Source organism: Nymphalis io, chromosome 27 (assembly GCF_905147045.1).
Source record: "Nymphalis io chromosome 27, ilAglIoxx1.1, whole genome shotgun sequence".
Lineage (NCBI taxonomy): Eukaryota > Metazoa > Arthropoda > Insecta > Lepidoptera > Nymphalidae > Nymphalis > Nymphalis io.
In genome coordinates, this window is record NC_065914.1 from 4,079,884 (window position 1) to 4,106,736 (window position 26,853).

General features: G+C 35.2%; 1 protein-coding gene across 1 annotated transcript; it reads right to left on the reverse strand.

The window, feature by feature from the left end:
• Positions 1-2,231: 2,231 nt before the first annotated feature.
• Positions 2,232-26,621, reverse strand: LOC126778901 (sphingolipid delta(4)-desaturase DES1). The gene is made up of 7 exons (XM_050502654.1): positions 26,352-26,621; positions 13,847-14,023; positions 10,295-10,434; positions 9,028-9,241; positions 8,445-8,510; positions 7,310-7,455; positions 2,232-4,596 (listed from the first exon to the last, which is right to left on the reverse strand). The coding sequence occupies exons 1-7, from the start codon at positions 26,431-26,433 to the stop codon at positions 4,456-4,458; spliced, it is 966 nt and encodes a 321-aa protein (XP_050358611.1). The 5' UTR covers positions 26,434-26,621; the 3' UTR covers positions 2,232-4,455.
• Positions 26,622-26,853: the final 232 nt, after the last annotated feature.

A 26,853-nucleotide genomic window follows, 5' to 3' on the forward strand; every position in this document is an offset into this window, starting at 1 on the left:
ATAAAAGAAGTGTTTCACATAGCATTTAATGTATTTTTAATATTAATTACATTGTATAAAATATTTTACCAATTTTTAACAATGCTTAATAATTTCTCATTTCAATTTGTTTGTAAAAAATATATGAGGTTATTAATACAAGATATGTATGTTTTGGCGTAAAATATATGAAACTTACATGTAAGCATGACTTAGAATAATCCGTCCATAGTAATAAATTTTATACAGTGACTGTCTGTTTTATTTAACCTTTTGAACCTCACAGGTCTTGAGACATGTATTATTCAAATATGATAATTGTTTTCTCGATCCAAACTTGATAAATCCACGACCAATATATTTTCCTGTTTAAATCTTAACATTTAAAATCTAGGCAACCATGGATGTTACATACTTTGGACAAGGCAACCTAATACTGTTGAATAGGGAATAAAATAACCTTTAATTTTACAATAAAAATTCATTGAAATAATAAAGCGTATATTAATAAGGTCTGTTTACTTATTTGTAGCTGGCAACTTCATAGTTGTGCGAAAGAGAAAGAAGACAACCTATATTTTTCCAATTCCTCGTGTAATATTCTCACGACTTATGTTTGATTTACATCAATAAGAATATTCTACCGCAAAACAGCAGTACTTGGTATTGTTGTGTTCCGGTTTGAAGGGTGAGTGAGCCAGCGTAATTACAGGCACAAGGGAAATAACATCTTAGTTCCCAAGATTGGTGACGCATTGGCTATATAAGCGATGGTTAACATTTCTTACAATGCCAATGTCTATGGGCGTTGGTGACCACTGTTGGTATAATGAACAGAACATATTAATGAACAGTATTGGCCCGTGATTTTAGCTAGGCAACCCATTTGCAATTTATCAATGTACATATTATCTAACATATTATCTTTGTCATCATCAAATAACAGATAAGGGTATATATTTTTGAAATCGTATCTTAGACCAATAATTTATTTTGTCCTAAGCACGCAAGATTGTTGCCGGGACGCAGAAATGTGCAGTACGTTGCTAGATAAGTCGCTGTTTCTGTAGAATTTTAACTTGTAATGTACTTTAGAGGCGGGGCTTATTCATAAGAATGGCTTCTTACCCTGAATAAATCCTGCGCAGTTATTCACTCCTATCGTTGAAATTGAATTAATGTCTATCATTTTTAATTTTTAGTAACAATAATTTTGTAAAAAAAACACTACTAGTCCGTGTGGAGGGGAATAACGTTATTTTATTAATTTGATAACCCGTCCCGGCTTCGAATTGACTAAGATTCTATATAAAACGGTGATTTCGTATTATACATATATTTCTATTTATTTGTGGTGCAAGCCAGTAAATCTCCAAGATTTTCTCCAACAATTTCAACAAGCATCATAAGTCAATTTACACAAAACATTAATGAATTATACACACCCATGAACCTTCCTCGTGAATCACACCGGCAATCCGTTTGGTAGTTTGTGAGTTCATTGCATTCAGACAGACAGACGCGGCGGGGCACTTTATTTTATAATATCTATTAGCTGGCATATTATACTTGAATGATTTTGATAGTGAAAGATAAAAAATATTAATTAAAGATAAAATCATTCATTTTCAAGTTATTATTTTATTTGTATTCAAATTAATTTAAAATCTTAATTTAACAGAGCAAATTGATTACCAAAAAAAAGAAATAATCTATCACCGGATCTCAAGCCTGAAAGAAGCGGCGAAAGAAACTTACAATTTACAGTAATAATGGTTATGTATTTAAATGGGTAGGCATGTACCAATACCAATGATTGATTGCCTCATTGGTCTAGTGGTTATATGTAAGGTAGGTCGGAGGTCCTGGGTTCAATACCCAGGTCGGGCTAATAAAAAAGTTATTGTGTTTTTCTTTCACAAAATTCTCAGTAGCAGCCCGGATTCTCGAAGTTGAAAGTGTATACACTTTCCGTGCCTCGGAAAGCACGTAAAGCTTTTGGTCCTGCGCCTGAACTCTTTCCGGTCGTGTTGTCCCATCGAATTATGAGAGTTAGGGAATAAAGAGAACCTATGTTTGCACAAACACTTGTGCACTATAATATCTACTGCACAGGCTAATCTCACTTGAGATTGGTCGCTGTGGCCGAAATCGGTCTGGAGGACGTTATTATTATGTACCAATTACCACTGTGCGAATTGAAATGTTTGTTTGTGGAAAAGCAAAAAATATATCGAAATAAAAACAAAATATATTTAAATAAACGTTTAATACAATATCATAGATTTATACACATAAAAACAGCTTTGTACATTACTATAATACATCCTGTATTTACCTTGCCTTGTGTAAACACCATACAGTACAGATTATAACAAAGTCAGATCTTTTCAATTTTTAGATGAAAAAAAAATTTAAAACGATATAATTTTAATCATCAATATGTTATTTATTTTCTATTTTCACTTTTCTAAATAATCATTTGATGCTTTTTCATAATGTATATTATCGTAAAACTCAAATAATTTTCAATATAAAACGTATGTTAATTAATTTTAACAATAAGCTTTGACAATTAGCGCGAAATTAAAAATATATACATATCTGTACTTTATGGGTTTTTACAAACTAAATTTTATTTTTATAAAGATGGTTAATAATTGGCGCGCATTTCAAACCAAGACAAACCAAAACAGTGAACAAAATAAAATACAACTACCTGGAGCCATACACCTGATTATATTACGTTCGGGTAACACTGGTTTTGTGGACGACAAACAAAATTACCATTAAAATTGATATTATTTTTAATTTTGAATTCAATCGAACGAATCTTCTATATGTCTCAGGAAAAATCCTGTAAACGAATATTAGATATCTTCATGGTAATGACCAAATTTTCCGTGGTAAGAAATACCAGCTATAATTTAAAAAAACGTGTGATTAGAACTTAACCTTATTTGTATAAAATCATTACCATAACCAATAAATCAAATTCAATTAGAAACATTGCGTTATTTTAAGTCTTTTACACCAAAAAACCATAGAAACTAACCCCATGACACCTTACATATAAAACGTGCGATTTAATACCGTTGAGTCTACTGCGTTACCAGCTCGAGGTGTCTGGTTAAGTCGCAAGGGATTTAGTTAATATAATTTAATTATCTATCTATTGTTATCTTTATTTTCTTTGTTGATTTGAAACAACGGTTCACCACATGGCGAGCAAGACTCATCGGATATTCGATTACAAAATAGAAACAGTGGCGTCGCTAGGCGAATAAGGTGCGGCGATTATGCTTAGTATGGTAGATGGTGTTGCTAGTATGTAAAAATCTAAAATAAAAAAGTCTCATTAATTATTTTACTTAATATTTTGCCAGGGGGCCCCCTCATCTCAGCGGGCACCGGTTTACCGCACCGTTTTGCCCTATAATTGCTATGCCACTCAGAAACATCGCAACGCATGTCTGGAATAGCTTATTTATAAATGCAGAAGCGAAATATAAAAACCATTATATGGTTATAAAAATATACAAGTATAAAATATAGATTTCTTTCCCTACACTGAACTTTAATATGATACCGTTTAAGATTATATTATTAACTAAAAGCATTAACTAAAAGTTAACATAACCCGAGTGCTGTTGTTACATGTACATGTGCATGTACAAACATGCGCGTGGTCAAAATTATATTTAATAACATACATTCAGTGTTTTTAATATCTCAATTATCACGCCTGCATTAAATGCATAATCTATAATAAAATAAAACTAAATAACTGTATTCAATCATTTCTTTTAACATGACATTTTATCTTTTATGTTTATTTAGAAATGGTAGTTTGGCAAATAGACATTCTGACGGTAGATGGTTCGTTAAAACAACAGATAAAATAAATTACAGATTTCTATGAGTTTTTGGATTTGGCTATGATTATTAAACTTAAAAAAATTACTTACATATAAGCATAAAATAATTTTTTTATGATATATTTATTTATATTAATGATACATATATATTATAATAAGTTAACCTATATGTCACAGACTGTATGTATAAAGATAAAATGTTTTTTTTTTTAAAAGAAAATATTGTAGTTGTTTATGGAAAAATGAATGATTTTGAATAGATATTCATAATCATTTTTTACAATTTTGAACAGATAAACTTGGTAATTTATTTAAATTTATTTTTATTAAATTAAAAAAAAAATAGAATAGTCAGAAACATTTTGTATACAGCCGCATTTTTATAAGTTTTTTTTAAAGAACTATATAAGAATAAAAGCTGATATCGGCATAATATATCTTACGAATATAATAAGTCTATTAATTTCAAAACTATATCTGTAATTAACAAATCTTATAATTATAATAAACTTTGAAGTTTGAAGAGAATAAGATACAGATTAAAAATAAATAATAATTTCCGCTGCCATATCGAAAATTTGTGACATTAGTATTAAATCTAGCTTTTAAGGCCATAGTGCTTGCGTTTGATTCTCGCGTAAGGTCCGATGTCTGGATCCATTACAAAATCATATAAAACTGAGGACCAGCTGTGGTGTTGCGGTAGATCATCGTAAAACTCGGAGGCGATTCGTTTCACCTAAAAAAATAAATAGTAATCTATAACTATACAAATTGGTCATGGCACCGCTGCATTTGCGGTGCGGTTCCGATGTGTACACGGGGCCTTATCTTTAAAACTGTCAATGTCAATGACATACAAATGTTATCAGTCAAACAAACGTTAAATCGATAGTAAAATAGTGGTGATTGATTCGAAGGTATGCATTAAGTTGATGTTTTTTTTTCTTCTATTGAGTGGCCAATTTTGTACCAATATCACACGTTGTTCGCCTTCATGGTGAATATTAAAAAATATCGTTTTTAATTTGTCAATGCTGCCAACTAGGGATGTATAAAATAAGCTCTCGTGTCTATCCAAGCTAAAATTATAAATTCGAGAATGAGTTTGTTTTTTTATATTATTTATAAATATTAATAGATTATATATAATATTACATAATAAGTATGTAATATACATATATATTGCATGAATTGCGTTGGTATGTTTTTTTTTTAAATTAAGTATATTTTTTTAAAATGTCATGCGTTGTTCACCGTCATGGTGAATATTAAAATAATATCGTTTTTAATTTGTCAATGCTGCCAACCTAAGCATGTATAAAATAAGGTCTCGTATCTTTTATCCAAATTAATATTATAAATTCGAGTGGGTTTGTTCATTTGTTTGTTTCGCTTTCACATCCTATCTCCTCAACTGATCATCATGAAATTTTGCACGTTGTCAGGGGTACAAATAAGACCAACCTCACTAAGCAAGTATGATTATGATAATAGGAAAATATTATTTTTTTTATAAAAGAAATTGTTTTTGCCCCATATTTAATTATTTATTTATTAAAGATTTGCTAGCGGATGTTACATAAATAATATATTAATAAATTATGTACTAAAACTAAAAACATTTTATGTAAACCCATTTGAAAGCAAACCCTGCATGCATGTAGTGTTCTTGCGCCGATTACAATTTCATAAAAGTATTAAAGTGCTGCAAGGCAAAGATAGGATATTACGGTATTAAAAAAAACTATTGGTTTAAAAAAAAAACAAAGAGAACTGAAGAATTTTCGTTAATTATATATATTTTTTAATAAGAAACAACTCCGATACTTCACGTCTGTATTGCGTTCCAAAGTCACATTTTTTACTCGACCCGATATTTGAAGTGCTATAAGGTTGATCTATTCCCATTTACATATCTAGGCCTACAAGCCGGCCTGAGCGCCCACTGAGCCAAAAATAATATAATTTTACTCAAACGGTTTCGGAACTGGGGTACTTCAAATGTAAAAGTGCCTAGGCTAGACGCCTTGGATAATTAAGCCCATGCCTGACTAGATAAGAAGTTCATAATTTTTTCAATCTTGTCACCTCTACGACTTACTAACTGACTGACTCTTCGAAATCTTGAATAATCCCTGATATTCACTATGGATTCGCGAAAAAAATGGCGTTTTAAATGTCGGCGAAGTGTCTATTGGAACTTTGGGTGAGTATTAAAGTGGAATAGTGTTTTATTATAAATAAATACATATTAATAATGAATTGATATATGTTGTATGGTACATAGATGTATATATGTATCTTTGTGTATGTATTGTATACATTTATATATATGTATGTATGTGTAATGCACTCGCCCGTTATGCCCTGCAAGTATCTTAATGCAGGGTTGTCTGGAAGAGATCACTACTTGAGTGATAAGACCGCCCTTGCACGCATCATGTTGAGGTCCGCAATTATGTTTATATAGCATGGCTTTACTTGAGCTTTTGTTTTGCCTTTTTACTTGTATTTGTCTTTTTTTCTTGTGAGTGTGCAATAAAGTTGTTTAATATTAAAAATAATCAAGAACTGTTTGAAGTAAATAATACAGCAGGGCTAGTAGCGAATCGCATGGGATATGTAAATCTATGGTTTGTTTATCTTCGATTGGAATAGGCTATAGAGACTAGCTCGTCTAGATTTATTTTAACATACAGTAACAGCCTGTTAATGTCCCACTGCTGGGCTAAGGCCTCCTCTCCCTTTTGAGGAGAAGTTTGGAACTTATTCCACCACGCTGCTCCAATGCGTGTTGGTAGAATACACATGTGGCAGAATTTCAATGAAATTAGACACACGCAGGTTTCCTCACGATGTTTTCCTTCGCCGTCAAGCACGAGATGAATTATAATCAAAAATTAAGCAAATGAAAATTCAGCGGTGCTTGCCCGGGTTTGAATCATCGGTTAAGATTCACGCGTTCTAACCACTAGGCCGTCTCGACTTTTTTATTTTAACATAAAAGTATGCAATAATAACACGACTCCATTATATGTAAGCCAGGTGTTTAACAACGCGTTATTGTATCAATAGATACGCAAGGTCATTGATAGCAATATATAAATATATTGCAATAGCGATAAATACACGTCTGTGATAACAGATTAGCAAGTCAGACTTTTAGGTTATGTTATACAAGGGACTGTTCGCGATTTTGTTTATATTTATAATTATAATTGTATTTTGATTTAATTTTTCTCATGTACTAATATTATATAAAAAAAATATTGTTAGCCACCATTGAACCGATTTTAATAATTCTTCAAAACGATATCTATAATCTTTATTTTTATGAAATTGGCGTAATGGGCCATCTGATGATAAGTGGTCACCACCCATAGACGATGTCTATGCCGATGGAGGAAATATTACCGCTTTTCTCGCTTATTATTATAAATGATGATTACCTCAGGTAACCTACTCCCGGGGACCGCGGGGAAGTCGTGATGCTCGTTGTGGTAACCAACGTTGAACGTTATCCAATTCAGGGGTCCGTAATATGAATACGTTTCAAAGCCCTTACGGAACATGTAGTGCTCTGATATGAAGTGACCTGTAAAAAAATTGGTAACAGCCTGTGAATGTCGCAAAGCTGGGCTAAGGCGTCTCCCTTTTTGAGGGGAAGGTTTGAAGCTTATTCCACCACGCTGCTCTAATGTTGGTTGGTGGAATATACATGTGTCATTTCAATGAAATTAGACACATGCAGGTTTCCTCACGATGTTTTCCTTCACCGTAAAGCACGAGATGAATTATAATCACAAATTAAGCACATACTGGTGGTAGGGCTTTGTGCAAGCTCGTCTGGGTAGGTACCATCCACTCATCAGATATTCTACCGCAAAACAGCAATACTTGATATTGTTGTGTTCCGGTTTGAAGGGTGAGTGAGCCAGTGTAATTACAGGCTCAAGGGACATAAAATCTTAGTTCCCAAGGTTGGTGGCGCATTGGATATGTAAGCGATGGTTGACATTTCTTACAATGCTAATGTCTAAGAGCGTTGGTGACCACTTACCATCAGGTGGCCCATATGCTCGTCCGCCTTCCTATTCTATAAAAAAAAAAAAATGAAAATTCAGCGGTGCTTGCCCCGGGCAACCCACCCACCATCATCGGTTAAGATTCACGCGTTCTTACAACTGGGCCATCTCGGCTACGATTGCAAAATTGGGTGTCCTGCTCTCCTCGGTAAGACGTAAATACGTGTAATAACGTTGGTAGGTCATGAGGTGAAGCCGACTTTTACCATCTCAATTTAAAATATCATTATTTAATTGGGCCCAAAGTTGGTACCACATTCTTTTATATTGCGTCCAATTCCAATATTGTAAACATGTCTATATGCGTTTTTACGTGTAACGTGTTTTATATACATTATTTTAAAAACGCATGTTTTTGTGCAGCATCACAATCTAAAAATACTATTTAATTATTTAATTTCTGCTGTGTTGCCATTACAAAAAATAATTATTTATTATTAATTATAAGCATTTTTATTTGATATAAATTTAAAAAAAAGTAACAGTTTTATTTATTTACCGGCAACAGGATGGACGCCCATCGACAACAAAGACCCAATCACCATGTATCCAAGCACTTTCCAACCTGAAAAAAAAAAAATTGTAATCCGCGTCGTTGCAAATGAGAGTTGCTATATTCGAATAGTTTTTGAAACAGATATCTGCTATCTTTTAAGCACTTTGCAAATACTCTGTGAAGAATTTCATCGAAATAAATGAAAATTATATTTTTTAAGGGCTATCGTATATCGTATCGTAATTAAGTATAAATATGTACCTATGAATTGTATAATTCTAGAAAATTCTAAAAACGAATACAGCTTACATAAAATAATAATGTTCATGGCTGTCGTTACTTATAATAGAGAAAAAAAAAAACTATTTGTAATTTATCGATCGATCTTTGGAAGTGAAAAATGTTTAACAAAATCTACGTCTCGAAGACACAATATACTAATTCATGTGTTAGATATAAACAGGGGTCCTTCCTTGATGTCCAAGCTTGCTTCATACCAAACATTATCAAATTCGGTTCAGTGTTCAGTGAAAGCTTAACAGACAGACAGACAGACAGGCAAAATTAGACTTAAAAAAACACTCACCAAAAACTTTGACAACGATTGCGTCAAAGAACAGCTGTATAATGAGATTAACAAACTCCAGGGGGTGTGGGGGCTTCGGTCTCACCACCAACGGACGGAGAGTGTAGAAAAATGGCTGCAGTATTATCCACAAGAGCTTCCCACCGGTTGTACAGAACAGCTTCGCTTCCAATAACGTCGGTAGATCGACATCTATTACTTCGTCCCCTTGGTACTTGAGAAAGAATAATTATATATTATAATATCTTCTGCATAATGTGTACGTATATAATCTAGAGTTAAAAGGCTTGTAAACTTCACTCGATGATTAGTTAATCACTCGATGATAGAGCTTTACCACCCACTCATCAGGTATTCTACCGGCAAGCAGCACTATTTAGTATTGTTGTGTTCCGGTTTGAAAGTTCAGTGAGTCAGTGTAATTACAAGCACAAGGGACATAACATCTCCCAAAGATGGAACTGAGTAAGAAATGGTATAGCGATGGTGACCACTCATTAACCCATTTGCCGGTCTGCCTACCTATAATAAATAAAAACAGCATCGTTCATGGCCATATAAACTATTTCGCACACAACCAATAGACCTCCAACTATGAATGCTAATTATGTTCCTCGTAACTTTACACTGGCTCACTGAACAAATCGAAATACAACAATACAAAGTATTGATAATTTGCGACAGGATAAAATCCTACGTAAGTCTTGCATAACGATATATACTTAAATAAATTTTATTTTTGTTATTGTAGTATTTCAAAACGAAATCAATCAAATATAAATAATAATACGGTAAGTGATATATAGCCAGGTGGTAATACTCTATAAGAGTATTACCACGCCTTTTGTGCTTCGGCATTGGATATTCACAATAGAAAAATATCTTTAATATTACTTATATTAAAGACATAAGAATATATTTAAATTAAATTCACATACAATATAATAAAATCACGTTATAAAATACAAAATTAAATTAATTTTACATAAGCTTTTCACGTAGGTAGTTTTGGGGTGCTTCAGGTTCAATTTTAAGACAATTATTGTTTCTTATATTGTAAAGTGGATTTAATTCTCAAAATTATACCTGTAATTATACGTAGAAAACAAAATATATTTTTATGCACACTTTTTTACACTTCTCAATTAATTATAAACAGTAGTGTTATGTTTTTTGAATTTATATACATATGAACTAGAATGAGCATTTTAGTTTTTTTCAAAATACATGATTCCTTATAAAAATATTCAAAAATTATTAAACTTACCTTATGATGTTCCAAGTGGTATTTCTTAAAGCTAATTGAAATCGGTATACCGATCGGCAAATTCGCGAAGAACCCAAATAATCGGTTGTGGAGTGGACGATTGTGACCGAAGGCCAGATTGTGGGCTATTTCATGGATAGCTGAAAGAAAATATTTAAAATCAATAATGTAAGCAGATATACGATTGTTGATATTATTATAATATTATCTCTTATAAAAGTACACAAAAAGTTAACGTATTTATAATTATTCAGGAATAAATTCCATTTAAATTGTAAACAAAATACCACAACGACTTGCGATCTTTGTAAAGTTGAATAATATATTTTGATACCACGTTGGTTTTCATCAGAAAATATTGGTTATAAAAATACTAATACTCCTATCACCATTTCTTCACAAAGGTGTCCATGATTAAAATTGGAACGACTTAGGTCGCAGCTATTGCTCAAGGCTTAGGATAGTCATAATATGACTATGACACAGCTACTCTGCTGTGCTGTGTTAGTAAATAATAGCCTATATGCCTCAATGCTGGGCAAATGGCTCTTATTTCACCACGTTGTTCTTGCTGGTTGTTAGAAACACATGTGGAAGACCTTCATCCTACACGTGCATCCTGCATGCATCCTCAAGCACGAAATGAATTATAAGCACAAATTGAACACATGATCTCGCAAAATCTAAATATTCTCTATTCAAATAATCTCATAAGACTTTTGCATCGTCATTTTACAGTATTGAATTAAATGCAAAGCTACCACAGTATCCGAATTTAGATTCTACCGAGAAGAACCGACAAGAAACTTAGTAGCTACGATTGTCCATCAATTAAAATATAGCCTATTCCAACCACAAGAAGAATAAAGACAAATAATCAATTTTGTCATTGAATTGATCATTCATTATGGATTTGTAAAAAACTGACGTTTTAAATGTCAGCGAAGTTGTTATCGGAACTTTGAAAGTTAAATTAAAGTGGATATGAGTAGTTAAGTGGAATAGTGTTTTATTGCTAGTAAATATATATTAATCAAGAACCGTTTGTTGTGCATGATATAGCAGAGCTATTAGATAATCGCTTGGAATATGTAAATCCATGGTTTACTCCTTCTTCGATTGGAATAGGCTATAAGCTATGTTAATTTTTTAAAATTCATTATTTATCCTGTGTGGAAATTAGCCAATACTTGGCTCCAATATTAAGTCCCAAATACTCCACGCTGTTTATGTAGTAATTTATTAAGTAATTATCAATGTGTTATATTGAAATTTATTAACCGTCCAAGTTAAAAATAGCCGTGGTACCTTATACAAACGAACAACGTGCCCCAGGAAGGAATTGTTGACTTTGCGAAGTCGGATACCAGGTGTTATCAGTTTAACAACTCCTCGTGTTTATACAATGATTGTCACTGTTTCTTTCAAAAAGATCTATATTATTTTGTCTTTGGTCTATAGTATTATTTATACTCAATATTTATTGTTGATGGAATATGTCAAGATGCAGAATTAGAGAAAATTATTATTAAATAATTTAAAAGTATGTTTGTTCGAAGTTGGGTTGGTTCAGAGCATTCTATCATCGTCACGGTAGCATGCGAAAGCGATCCTGTGGCGCTCCCCGTTAAGACGGAAAGGGTACCGCTGGTTATTTAGTGGATATTCCGATGTTCGGGGCGCACTCGGCGCCTTGGACACCGGCGAGCCCCAAATATCCCCCTACTGTTCCCGTGGGGGAAACGCGTAACGCGTTTTTCCAGCGTTAAAAAAAGAGCATTCTATCAGATTCTTTATCAGAATCTGCTAAGATGCTCATTGATTTTTATCAAATAGCAATGAATAATTAATGTTATAAAAATGTAAAATGGACAATGGGACAGAGGTGCTTGTTTAAGGCAAACGTCCCTAAATTAAATAAGAAAAACAACTCTTTATATACAACGCTACAAATAGTGTAACTGAACTAAATAAATTATCTATTTTTCATATCATATCCATCAACTAATTTATTTCACACGAGTGTAAACAGACGAACGCGATTACTAAATTATATTTCATCGACGTAACGCTTTACTAAAATCGATTTGTCTTCATTATGCTCTTGGTAAATTGAAGTAGGACGATCATTAACGCACGTTCCACGTTATCTGATACGGTGTACTTCAAATAATACACTTGTATCATCCACTCGACGACTTTTATCAGCAATTCTATTTGTAATGTGTCAGTAATCGATATACTCTACAGCTGTGAGATTGAGTCTCAAGAAGGATTATGATAAGGGTGTAAATTTTCCACACTTTAGAAGAACCCTTTCATTTCATGTTCCATATATTTTATATGTGACATTGACAGAATATTTTGCGCTCAACTAGCGTAGATACACGCCAGAAAAAAAAAACAAACACAAGTCTGCACTTTGATATACATAATATTAAAAGGAAATTAATTGCTGAAGAAAAAAAAGGAAACTGTTATTACATTTACCAGTTCATTATATTTGTTCGATGTATCTGTGTAAGTAAACATTAAAATAAAAGACATACCTTTTCGATAACAAATAATTGCGGCAGTCAATAAGAAGATACAAATAAAAAATATTTAACCTTGAATTCTGGATTTATATTAATAGAGTATGATTTTGTACGAATTGAACTTTTTTTTAATCGCCCGTTCACTTTGAATGTCAAAGTTTTGCGATTAATTAATTACATATTGTGTACATTCACTGTACTATCTGCCCACGGCAACCAGTGGTTTGTACCGTGTTGTTATGTAGGGCTTTGTGCAAGGCCGTCTGGGCAGGTACCACCCACTTATCAGATATTCTACCGCAAAACAGCAGTTCTTGGTATTTGAAAGGGTGAGTGAGCCAGTGTAATTACAGGCACAAGGGACACAAAATCTTATTGGCGATGTAAGCGATGGTTAACATTTCTTATAATGGCAATGTCTATGGGCATTGGTGACCACTTACCATCAGGTAGCCCATAAAAAAAAAAAAAAAATATATATATATATATATATATATATATATATATATATATATATATATATATAATTTATGTTTTACATGTCCATTCTATGCGTTCAACCTAACATCACGCTGAATTTCATTAAAATCTGTTCAGTGATTTAGACGTGAAAGCATAACAGAACGTGGGGCTCGCCGGTGCGAGTGCGAGTGCGATTCCCCCACTGTCCACGTGGAGGAAACGCGTGACGCGTTTTTCCAGCGTTAAAAAAAACCAGGTTGTTTTGTTTATAAGAAAACATAAATTTAATAATAATATACTATTCTTTAAAACATATTGAAGGTGAATAAAAATATTCCACGATTTAGAATCTTAATTTATTGCTGAATGGAATTGTTTTCAGTGACTGAGGTCACGAGCTGACTCCACAATGAAAATCCATGTTTGTCTGTTAGACTTTCACGCGTTAACTACTCATCCGAGCATCATGAAACATTGTACACATGTTGTCTGGGGTACAGAGTGACACCTGCCCCTCCCTCACATGCAAAAACTAGTAAAAAATAACCCTTACCTAACATAAGGGAGTGGTTAATAACACCCCCAAAGCAATACGCAACGATCAGCAGCATTGGCCAGCTCATGTGCTGGACTATCGGCATCATGGCGACCTGGGTCAGCACCATGCCAGTGACCACCCATTTGAACATGGGATCGTAACCGTAGAGCTTCTTGATTTCTGGATATTTTTCTGTAAAAAATATGTTAAAATTTAATGTGACTGCCATTATATTTCCCACAGCTGGGCTATGGACTACTTTTGAGGAGGCGGTTTAAAGCTTTCATCACGCTTCGCCAATGCGGGTTGGTGGTTACACATGTGACAAAAATCAGCGAAATTATATACGTGCAGGTTTAATCACGATGTTTTCTTTCACGTCCAAGCACGAGATGAATTATAAACACAAATTGAACACATGAAAATTGAGTGATAATTGCCTGGGGATGAATCTACGATCATCGGTTAAGATTTACGACTGGGTCATCTTCCTGAGCCAGTATAACTACAGCCTTAAGGGTCATAGCATTTTAGTAATAACTTAAAATCGCCGTCCATTCCTCGTGGCCTATTTGCCACAAAAATATCACGTAATATCACTCATAATCGTATCTCCTATGCCGCTTCATTACTTCGTGTCTTGGCAGCACACACTCGCACACACACACACAAAGAATCAATGTTTAAGCAAACACAGACACATATTATTTCAATATACAAACATTTAATTTTAAATTGATTTTAATGAAAGCTGAATGTGTTTGGCGTGTTTATAAGTTTGTTATATAGACTTTGAACCTTTGAAAATGGAATGTTTTTTGATGTCGAACATTTATTGTCGCGCGTGGGGAGGTAAGATCAGCTCCGTATGCCGTGACGTCAAACGGTATGACTCGTCTCCGTCGCTCTTTAGCCTCCTGTGCGTGCGTGACGCGTATACTATATACTACGGTACTTATATTATCATAATAATAAGAAAACATTTATTTTATTTAAAAAAAATGTTTTATGTATTAAGCTATCTTTATAGCTGAAACGCTTATCCGGTAACTACCCGTTCGGATATCGGATAGTAACTTAATATCCGGATAAACCAATAACCGATATTTAAAAAGCACTCAATACGTAGTTTTCGTATTAATTCCATCAATAAACATATATAGTTAGGAGATTCTTTGATCCGTACAACAGCGTTGTTAAAAAAACGCGCGCTAATCTAAAGCCGCCATTTTGTTGGTGAACAGAAAGGTAAAGTAATCAATTAATTATTGGCGCGACTTGTGATTTTTTGAATGTGTTCAAATGGGTTTTTTGGATTTTTAAGAGTAATTGAATGAGTTAATTCACATTAGTTTGTATGATTTGATGTTCTATTTTTAAAAAGATCAATTCGAGGTTTTTATAAAAGCAGTTTCACTTCTGGACGCTGAATATATATTATCCCCAGGCTAATCCCCGAAATTGACTGACTGTATACGCTTGATAAAAAAAATCTTCATTGGGGTAGCCAGATAAAAAAATCTTTAGTTAACTAGTATACAAAATTTCAAGTTTCTAAGTCAACGCGTTCAAGAGTTATATGCATATAAGCCATGATCAATAGACCGAGCAGAAAATAAATTTGCTTAAAATTTTTGCGCCTTAAAAGGTTATATAAGGAACAAAGTAGTACAGTCTCGTAGAAAAGTTTAGGCTCAGGAATGTCATCTGTCGGCTAGTTTCAGTGACGTAAAAAATTAATTAAAAAAAAAAAACGAATATACATATCTATTTTATTATGTAAATCATACAGATTAGCTAAAATATGTAATGTATAGGTCACGTATTCACTCACGTTTTTGATATCATATCGAACTGAAAGAATTACGATTATTTTGATAAGAGATAAGGTAATGGGTTATGCGGAAGAAATGAATGTTCGTCTTTATCAAATGGTGAAAGTATTAGAGTTCAAGGATTCAATGTTGCTACATTATTATCTTTCGATGATTACTAAACCAATATTAATAAAACTTATACCATATAATGCAGCTCGTTTTGGAGATTTTAGTAATTTTTTTTTTGTATAAGTAGAAGAGCAATTTTACCCGCTTTAAATTTTAATACTGACGTAATAAACTTGAAGAGTATTCGACCCATGATTGATGAGTGGTTACAAGGCGAGAATTACAAACAGATGATTTGGAGTTCAAATCCGAGCAAAAAACTTAATTTTCATGCGATTAATATGTGTTTATAATTCATCTCGTTACATTAAAACAACGTGGTGGAATAAGCTCCTAAGCTTTTCATCAAACGGGAGGCCTAGGAACATTTACAAGTTTGAAGCCACGATCTTCTGCTAATTTTTACGTGTTTTCACTACTGGACCGTCCGGCTTCGATCGATAGATAAGGATATAGTTGATGAAACTTAAAATATGTATCATTTTCTATACTAACTTATTACTTTAATGTTGATTTTGTTTGTTTGTAAAAATAATATGTTTAATAAAGGCTATACATAAGTTTTTACATGGCGTTGCAAATATGGCAAAATCGTTTAGAAACCAGTAACGAACCGTAGTTTTCCGTCCGATCCGTACGGATTATTTTTAATCTATATTTGTAGTAAATATAATATATATATATATATATATATATACCGTAACAGCCTGTGAATGTCCCACTGCTGGGCTAAAGGCCTCTTCTCCTCTTTTTGAGGAGAAGGTTTGGAGCTTATTCCACCACGCTGCTCCAATGCGGGTTGGTAGAATTCACATGTGGCAGAACTTCAGTGAAATTAGACACATGCAGGTTTTCTCACGATGTTTTCCTTCACCGTAAAGCACGAGATGAATTATAATCACAAATTAAGCACATGAAAATTCAGTGGTGCTTGCCCGGGTTTGAACCCACGATCATCGGTTAAGATTCACGCAGATTCATGCAGAGGCCTATATACATATATATAGGCCTCTGCATCTTTGACAGATGATTTAAGCGGCATCGCGAACGCACTTGCGTTCATGACTGAAAAGACCAATGCGAGAGAGGATCCTTCGGCCGCACTTCCGACAAGTGTATCAAAACCCCGCCCCCAGATGGGCGGGGGTTTGAAGCCCGCTCATGACGCCTAGTGCGTTTTTCTTTTAGTTATTTAAACCAGGCATCGTCATGCTTTGATTGACCTTCGTGAATAAGGCGTCGCCACTTGGCACGGTCCTATGCCAGATCCTCCCATCGATTGCTAGGGATGTTAAACGAAACCATATCACGCTTAGCGCAATCTTTGTAACGGAGCATAGGCCGCCCAACAGACCTTTTTGCATCCACAACTTCTCCCAGTAGTATTTGCCTTGGAAGACGAGTCTGCTCTATTCGATGCACGTGTCCCAGCCACCGTAACCATTTTTTTTTTGAGAATGGCCATGATGCTAGGCAGCTGTGCCTCGCCTAAAACAGACTCGTTTGTCACGCGATCCTGCCATGTGATGCCCAGAATGTTCCGAAGACAGCACAAATGAAATGTGTTTAGTAGGCGTTCTTGTTTTGCGTACGTTGTCCACGTTTTTGCTCCATACAAGAGTGTGCTTAGGACACATGATTGGTAAACAAGCATTTTCGTTTTCACCGTAAGTCTGTCTGTTATCCCAAGCCCTTGTACAGAGCCTCCCGAACGTAGAGGCTGCTTTGCCGATGCGGAAGTCGATCTCTGCATCAAGCGAGAGATTGCTTGACAAAAATTATAAATACGAAAGTAATTTTGTCTGTCGTTCAGTCTTTTACGCTTTGACGGTTCAACCACTGAACCGATTTCGATAAAATGTATGAAGAGAACGGGCAGCAGCGTCTCTCTGAGTACTATGACTAACTTACTGCGATCGCCAACCCGTCTGCCAAGCGTGGCGATTATGGCATATCCCCTCATGATTCGCGTAACTAAACCACGGCCCCTAGTCCCCGGCAGCCCTGCTATTCCTAGCCTTGATAACAGCTGTGGTAACGGCGGGGCAGGGGGTGCTAAGAATCCCCGGCAGATTTCGTGTTACCAACACCGACGACCTCTGGCCCTGGCAACATATAACACGCGTACACTGCGGACCGACGAGAAGATCATCGAAATGGAAGAATTGAGCAGGTTACACTGGGATATTGTCGGATTATCCGAAGTCCGAAGACAGGGGGAGGATACGATGATCCTGAAATCCGGTAACCTTCTCTATTTCCGAGAGGGCGATCAACTGTCTCAAGGTGGTGTCGGGTTCATAGTCCACAAGTACCTCGTTAACAACGTTGTGAAAATCGAGAGCGTGTCGACTAGGGTGGCGTACTTTATACTCAGAATCACCAAGCGGTATTCTTTGAAGGTCATACAGGTATACGCGCCGACTTCGACACACTCCGACGATGAGGTTGAGGATCATGTATGAGGATTTATCTAAAGCCATACACACCAATAAGACTCATTTCACTGTTGTAATGGGGGACTTTAACGCGAAGCTGGGCAAACGATTCGGTGATGAGTTAAAGGTGGGACCTCATGGAATTGGAGACCGCAACCCTCGGGGCCAGATGTTGACCGACTTTATGGAGAAGGAGGGACTCTTTATGATGAACTCCTTTTTCAAGAAGCCAGGTCAGCGTAAATGGACCTGGGTGAGCCCTGATGGGAAAACCAAGAATGAGATAGACTTCATCTTGTCGACGAGAAGACAAATATTTAATGACGTCTCCGTGATCAATGCAGTCAAAACTGGGAGCGATCACAGACTCGTAAGAGGCTCGTTAAATATCAATGTTAAACTCCAGAGGTCCCGACTGATGAAGTCTACGCTCCGACCATCACCTCTTCAAATCCGAAATCCCGAAGCCTTTCAGCTCGAACTCCAAAACCGATTCGATTGCCTAGCAGACTGCGAGGAAGTGGACACATACAACGACAGGCTTGTGGAAACTGTCCGAACGGCTGGGTCTAAGACCTTCAAGACCAGCCGTACAAAAGGAACCAAAAAGATCTCTGCCTCTACCCTATGGCTTATGGAGGAAAGACGGAAAATGATTCTGACGTCCCCAGCTGATGCTGCCGGCTATCGGCTGATCAACAGACAGATTTCAAAGTCTCTAACTCGCGAAACTCGCCAATTTAATACAATGCGCATTAAAGAGGCCATCGAGCGGAACAAAGGCTCTAAAGTGTTCGCCAGAGATCTGTCTGTTGGTCAGAGTCAACTGACAAGGCTGAAAACTGAGGATGACAGAATAGTCACGTCAAGATCTGAGCTGTTGGAAGAGGTTGAGAAGTTCTACGGTCAGCTGTACACGACAGCTCAATCACCTATCAGTAGTCATGCTGCAGATCCCAGAGCAAGACTAACCCGACACTACACTGAAGATTTTCAGGACGTCAGTCTTTTCGAGATTAGAATGGCTCTCGGACAACTCAAAAACAACAAGGCACCTGGTGATGATGGTATTACAGCCGAGCTTCTGAAGGCGGGTGGTACACCGATCCTCAGGGCTCTTCAGAGGCTTTTTAACTCCGTCATTGCCAAAGGTCAAACGCCAAAAGCATGGCACAGAGGTGTGGTGGTACTTTTCTTTAAGAAGGGTGATAAAACCCTTCTGAAGAATTATAGGCCCATCTCACTGCTGAGTCATGTTTACAAGTTGTTTTCGAAAGTCATTACGAATCGTCTCGAGCAAAGGCTTGACGACTTCCAGCCACCCGAACAAGCCGGATTCCGGAAAGGCTTTAGCACCATAGACCACATACATACGCTGCGGCAAGTTATACAGAAGACTGAGGAGTATAACCAGCCACTTTGCTTAGCGTTTGTGGACTATGAGAAAGACTTTGATTCGATCGAAACCTGGGCCGTGCTGAATTCTCTTCAAAGGTGCCAAATTGATTATCGGTATATCAGGGTGTTAAAGTGCTTGTACGAGAACGCCACCATGTCGATCCGACTCCAGGATCAGAACTCAAAACCTATCCAACTGCAGAGAGGTGTAAGACAGGGAGACGTGATATCTCCGAAACTGTTTACTGCTGCATTGGAAGATGTTTTCAAGCTTCTGGACTGGAACGGACTTGGCATCAATATCAACGGCGAGTACATCACTCATCTTCGATTTGCCGATGACATTGTAATTATGGCTGAGACCTTGGAAGACCTCGGCACTATGCTCGATGACCTCAGCAGGGTTTCCCAACAAGTGGGTCTAAAAATGAACATGGACAAGACGAAAATCATGTCGAACATCCATGTTGCACCCACTCAAGTCAAGGTTGGAAATTCTGCATTCGAAGTTGTAGACAACTATGTCTACCTAGGTCAGACCATCCAACTAGGTAGGTCCATCTTCGAGAAAGAGGTCAATCGTCGAATTCAACTCGGCTGGGCAGCGTTCGGGAAGCTACACGATATCTTCTCATCCCAAATACCGCAGTGTCTCAAGTCGAAAGTCTTCGACCAGTGTGTGTTGCCAGTGATGACTTATGGATCAGAGACGTGGTCGCTCACAATGGGCCTCATAAGAAGGCTCAAGGTCACTCAAAGGGCAATGGAGAGTCGGAGTTTCTCTGCGAGATCGAATCAGAAATGATGAAATCCGCAGAAGAACCAAAGTAACCGGCATAGCCCGAAGAATTGCTAAATTGAAGTGGCAGTGGGCGGGGCACATTGCTCGCAGAACCGACGGCCGCTGGGGCAGAAAGGTTCTCGAGTGGCGACCACGAACCGGAAGACGCAGCGTGGGCAGGCCCCCTACAAGGTGGACCGACGACTTAGAACGAGTCGCGGGAAGCCGTTGGATGCGGGCAGCGCAAGATCGGGCAACGTGGAAATCCTTGGGGGAGGCCTTTGTCCAGCAGTGGACGTCTTTCGGCTGATGATGATGATGATGATGTATGAACCCCAAGAACGGACAAAGGCTACTTCTACCTAACACCAAAGACACCCCCCCCCTCTACTCCACTCGCGAGCGAAGCCGCAGGGCAACTAGTTAAAGTTAAATGGGAAATTAAAATTATAATACTAAAATACTTTATTGTACGCCAAAATATGAATAAACTAAGTAACAAAATATGCAATCGATAAAGTTATGTACAAACGTTCTCAGCAATAGAGAGCAATATCTAAAAAAAGAATTATTTCAAATCGGTTCACGGTCGACGAAGGTATCGCGTAATATAAACACAGGCAACGAGTTAGCTGTATCGAGGTAATAAGTAGTTCCCACTCTCATACCCTACAGGGTAGAATACTGCCTTTCATTTAAATAGGACACTCAAAGTATCACAAAAACACGACGCTGTGACGCGTGCGACGTTGCACGGTATGACGTAAGTATTACCATAAATGTGGTGGCCTCATGACCGATTTCGACCACGGCAGCCGATATCAAGAGAGATTAGCCAAGTGTGCGGGACATATTACAGTACACAAGTGTGTGCGCAAACACAGCACTCTATGTATATTCCCTCACTTTCTTAATCCGATGGGACGACAACTCGACACGACCGGAGCGAGTACACACTTCGAACTTCCAGACTCCGGGCTGCTACTGAGAACCCTAGCAGAAAAAGCCAATAAAAAACTTGTTTTCCTGGCCTGATTTGGAGGTTGAGCCCAGGACCTCGAAATCTGCGACCTTATATGTAGACTAGACCAACAAGGCAGTCAAATAACAAATCAATCATGAGTGATGTCTGTCATCTTTGGTACCATCACTTAAAAAAAAACTTGTTCATATTATATGTAAATACATTTGGAATTAAGTCGGTATTCTCACGCTTCACGAACTTGTTAACTATTTTAATTTGAGCCACTTATTCGAGTTCTAGCGTTAATTTAAGAGTCATTTAGTAAACTATATATCGTTTCGTTAGTAGGTACATGATGGTTCGGGAGGAGATGCGATTTCAAAAGACCTCGGAACGGATCCGATCCGTGGCGGAGGGCCATTGCAGTGGTATTAGACCTGGATATCCCCTTTGGAAGCCGGTTTATATGGGACCTTTCAAAGGTAGCCCTAGCGTTATAAAAAAAAAAACAATTCGGTGATTTATAACATTCATCTTAAAAAATGAAAATAGACTAGAGAATGCTATGAAAATTTTCCTTCAATTTGTATGTTATCCAGTGTTGTTAAGGCCTCCTCTCCTCTCCTTTTAAGGAGTTTGATGAACGCTATTTCAATGTGGGTTGGTGAATACACACGTGGCAATTTTTTTCTACTTACACTTTCCTCGCGATAATTTATCGTCGCCGCTAAGCGCGAGACTATAAAGACAAATTAAATGCATGAAAATTCAGGGGAGCTTGCTCGAGTTTGAACTTGTAATCTTCGTTTAAGATGATCGTCTTGTAGTTATCTTACTAAAAATCGAATAGTTAAATACAAAGTTTGGTATTTCATACTGTAACGGAGTTAAATTTCACAAACAGATTTAAGAAAAAACTTCTAACACATTGAGTACAAACAAAAATATGCCTTATATACTTTACAATAGGGTTCTTATTGAAACTATTGAGCGGTTTTTCATTTATCGGCTGTAGAAACTTATTGCGCAGATGCCTTAATCAGTTGTGATAGCTTTAATAGTTCTTTTTTTTTAAATATTTCATTTAAAACTAACCGTCAAGGACAAAGAAAATATATTTGTGAATTGTCGGCGTGAAAATTTTATATAATATGGATGGGCAGATGATGGTAAGTGGTCACCACCACTCAAAGGCATTGGCGTCGTTCCTTTCAGATCCTTACATAGCCAACATGACGCCAATCTTGGGAACTTAGATGTCCCTTGTCATTCATCACGAAATCTCCGAAACCGCCCCATTGATTTGAAATTTGTCACAGTTACTCCTTCCTTCCCGGGACGTAGACGCTCAGTTTTCCATCTAGTTTGATTGAGTTCAATGTGAACATCAGTGGATTAAGGTGATATTTACAAATTTTTTTTATTACGTCGTAATTGAAGATTATCTTAAGATTGTCACTATCATGAAAAAAATTACCTATTTCCTGAAATATCACTGTCATTTTTATATTTGTGTATTTACCGATTATATTTTGTAGGCTTTATTTAATTTATCACAGATAATATAAAATACTACAACACATAACACGTTATTTGTGTCACAGAATCACGTATAAGTTTGTGGGATTTACCTACATGAAATTACATACAACCAGCCATGCCTAAAGACGTTTTCTTTGGACAGCCAAACTATAAATATTCTTAGAAATTAATGTAAGTTATCCTATTGGTTAGTGTTGTTGTAAGATTTTCTATATATACACATGCTTTTAGCAAGTAAAATCATTCCGATTCGACCAGCAAGAAGTATTATTTACTAGAAGTATTAGTATTATTAGAACTCCAAACAAGAAGATGAGAACAACCAGTGAGCTAGGGACCAGTATCCCTACAAGTTCAATTATACGCAAAATAAGATTAGTAATTTCCATGCTCATTTCTATAAAATTAGTCACTAAAAAAAAAAAAAAAGAGAAACTACAGTTACTTGCCGGTTGTTCTCGGTAGAATACAATCTTGTAGAAGTCTATTTGAATATAAAATATTTTGATATTGATTTTATCACTTTTATCAACTAACTTCAATAACTCGACCACTTTAACATATATATATTAAAGGGGGATAAAATGTGTGTCATAATTACTATAATCATTGTAATCATTGAACGTATACTATGAAAAACCCACTGGAACTCGAGTGTTTACAAACAAAATGCATTAACATAGAGATATGACACTGGTATGCTAGTGTTATTTAAAATCTACAGTTTATATATATAACTTAAATTCCTTTAATATTTCATAATATTTACTTATTGTTTGTAAAATTTTAAACTAGCAGCGTTTCAGAAATATAAGTAGTCAGAGCTTAATAAACAAATAAACAATGGCGTATCTACCAAAGGGCAAGGCGATGCGGGCTGTGGTGCGGCCCCAGGGGCAAAACGCGATTATATTACGCCATTATAATATAAGTTAGGATAAGTTTATAAATTTTACTATTATAATTATTATTATAATATATATTATTGAGTTTATGCTAACATAGCAGAAAGCAAGAGTAATATTTCACGGGCAAGTAATAAACTGAGCTCTTACAGAATAGCGCTGCTGAATTTTATATCTTTTGGAAGGAGCCATATTCAATTTAATATGACGTCACATAGCATATAACCAGCGGACAATTGACATTTACCTCATTTAAAAAATTATTGGCAGTTTAAAGCGATATACAATATGGAAACATTTGAACATACATACACAGCCTGCTGAAATCATAATAGTTGTTGACTTTGCCATAGTTTTCCAGGAAAGTCACACACGTCATAAGGAAAAAAGATATATCAATTATGTCATAAAAGCATTTAGCATACAAACACAGTCAAATACTTTTCAATCAAATCATTTCCTCTGCCCTAAGTTGAAAGAGATATTGTAAATTGTTTTATTTGTTTATTTTAATTGTTCTGTGTGTGTTGCCAGTGATGACTTATGGATCAGAGACGTGGTCGCTCACAATGGGCCTCATAAGAAGGCTTAAGGTCACTCAAAGGGCAATGGAGAGGGCTATGCTCGGAGTTGTTTTGGTGTGCAATAAAGTGTATTTTTTATTCTACTCCTATGTGACCGTCAAGGAACTCATTGTATTCATTATTTTGCTTAAATTACTTATAATTGTTATGTATATAATATTTTATTATTTTTCCTGTTACATTAGCTAATTAGTATAATTACATACTTATGAGGTGGCTAGCTTTTTATGTAAAATAATGTGAACAAATTAAATAATTTCATACCAAACTTTTTTGGTGTGCAATGAAATGTATTTTTTATTCTACTCGTATGTGACCATCAAGGAACTCATTGTCTTATTTATTTTGCTTAAAATACTTATAATTGTTATGTTTATAATATTTTATTATTTTTTGTTACATTAGCTAATTAGTATAATTACATACTTATGAGGTGGCTAGCTTTTTATGTAAAATAATGTGAACAAATTAAATAATTTCATACCAAACTTTTTTGGTGTGCAATAAAATGTATTTTTTATTCTACTCATATGTGACCGTCAGGGAACTCATTGTCTTATTTATTTTGCTTAAAATACTTATAATTGTTATGTTTATAATATTTTATTATTTTTCCTGTTACATTAGCTAATTAGTATAATTACATATTTATGAGGTGGCTAGCTTTTTATGTAAAATAATGTGGACAAATTAAATAATTTAATACCAAACCTTTTTGGTATGAAATTATTTTTTTTTTTTTTTTTTATTCAGCTTATCGCCGTCCACTGCTGGATGAAAGCTTTCCCCATATGAAAATTATAAAGATTATATGTATTTTACAATATAATAGCCCTTATTTATCTTACTTATTTTCATTTATCTTTCAGTTGGCCAAGTGTGAAGCTAACATAGAAAAAAACTGATAACATCAAACAAAAGAAACAAACACATCACATTTCAATTCTAGTGTAAGTAACAATTTCTAATCACAATATTCCATATTTGAATGAATAAATATTATCATGAAAGTGTTAGATAAGAGTGACAAGTTTAATTGAGTGAAGTTCATTTTTTTACACACAAAATTTATAGGCAAAGGCATTAATCTGATTAATTACTTTTTATTCTTTGAAAAACAATTATGTCATACATGACAAGGTATATATGAGAAATGAGCATCATATGAACTATACTGTTAGTTTAAAATTACTTAGAAGTGTGACTAAGATTCTAGGATGGGTGTTTTATAAACAATACTTTTTAATAAATTCAAATTGTTATTGATTTTTAAATTAGTAACCTCCCGCTCACTGGTCTACTAAAATCCCAATAGGATGAAAAATTGTTAAAAATCTTTTGTTTATTATGATTAAACTTTCTACTTTTATTTATACATTTTACATTTGAATTTAATAGATTTGTGAGACCCAAAAATTTTTTTAATAATTGGAATTATATTTTAGCCAAGGGGTAGGAATGATAAAAAAGTCTGACTTAATTGCCAATTACCCATATTTCATACATAGTCCAAAAACACAACTACACACACATGTTTGAACCCAAAAAAAAGAACAAAATAAAGATAATTACTTATGCATCACATCACAGTTACTTTTTGATTTAATTACATACTTAATTATAGTTCAATCAATAGTTATTTACTTTGAAGAAAACAATGCAAAGAAAAAAATTAAAAATTATATTCCAGACTATTTTCTTAAAACAATATTCACGCCAACGAAGTCGCAAAACATAGCTAACAGTTTTCCGTAAATATAAATATTTTTTTAAACATGGGAGAGATTTTAATAAATTTGCATTCTTCAGTAACTCAGATTGAAATCGTCTATGGATTATTAAACACAGTCCGTCTAAAGACCAAATTATCTTTTGGCACGTTAAGTGTGAAATTGTTATATTAAGGTGCTAAAAATGCGTTCGTTTAACTAATTTAAATATATATAAATGACGTAATACTACCTAAGATGATCTTCCGGCGAGAGGCATGTGGTTCTTCAGTATGAACCCACTCAAAATCATTTCTGGACACTCGTGCACCCATTTTAAGCACAAAACTTTTCACTTCATCTATGGCTAATAGAAATAAATCACTACTACGGTAAATTGAAAGAAGAAATTACCGCGTCTAAACAAAATATAGCGATACGCCCTTTTAAATTGCGACGAGCGATTTATATTCACGTCCGACCGGTTCAAATGTTCAATTGTGACAAGCAGTAGTTAGTGGTCAAGAAAATATTAGAGAGAATTAATGCATTATCAGATAATGTCACAATCGACATGTGACACACTGTCATAATGACGGCATTCGTTTAGAACTTGAATATAATTAGATTTAATTACATCCATGGATTATTCAAGTACATAATGATTCGATTTAATTAAATAAAAACATATCAAAAATAGCTACTGAATAAATCACGTGGGATGATGGCATAAATACTAGCACCGTTTCCCAATT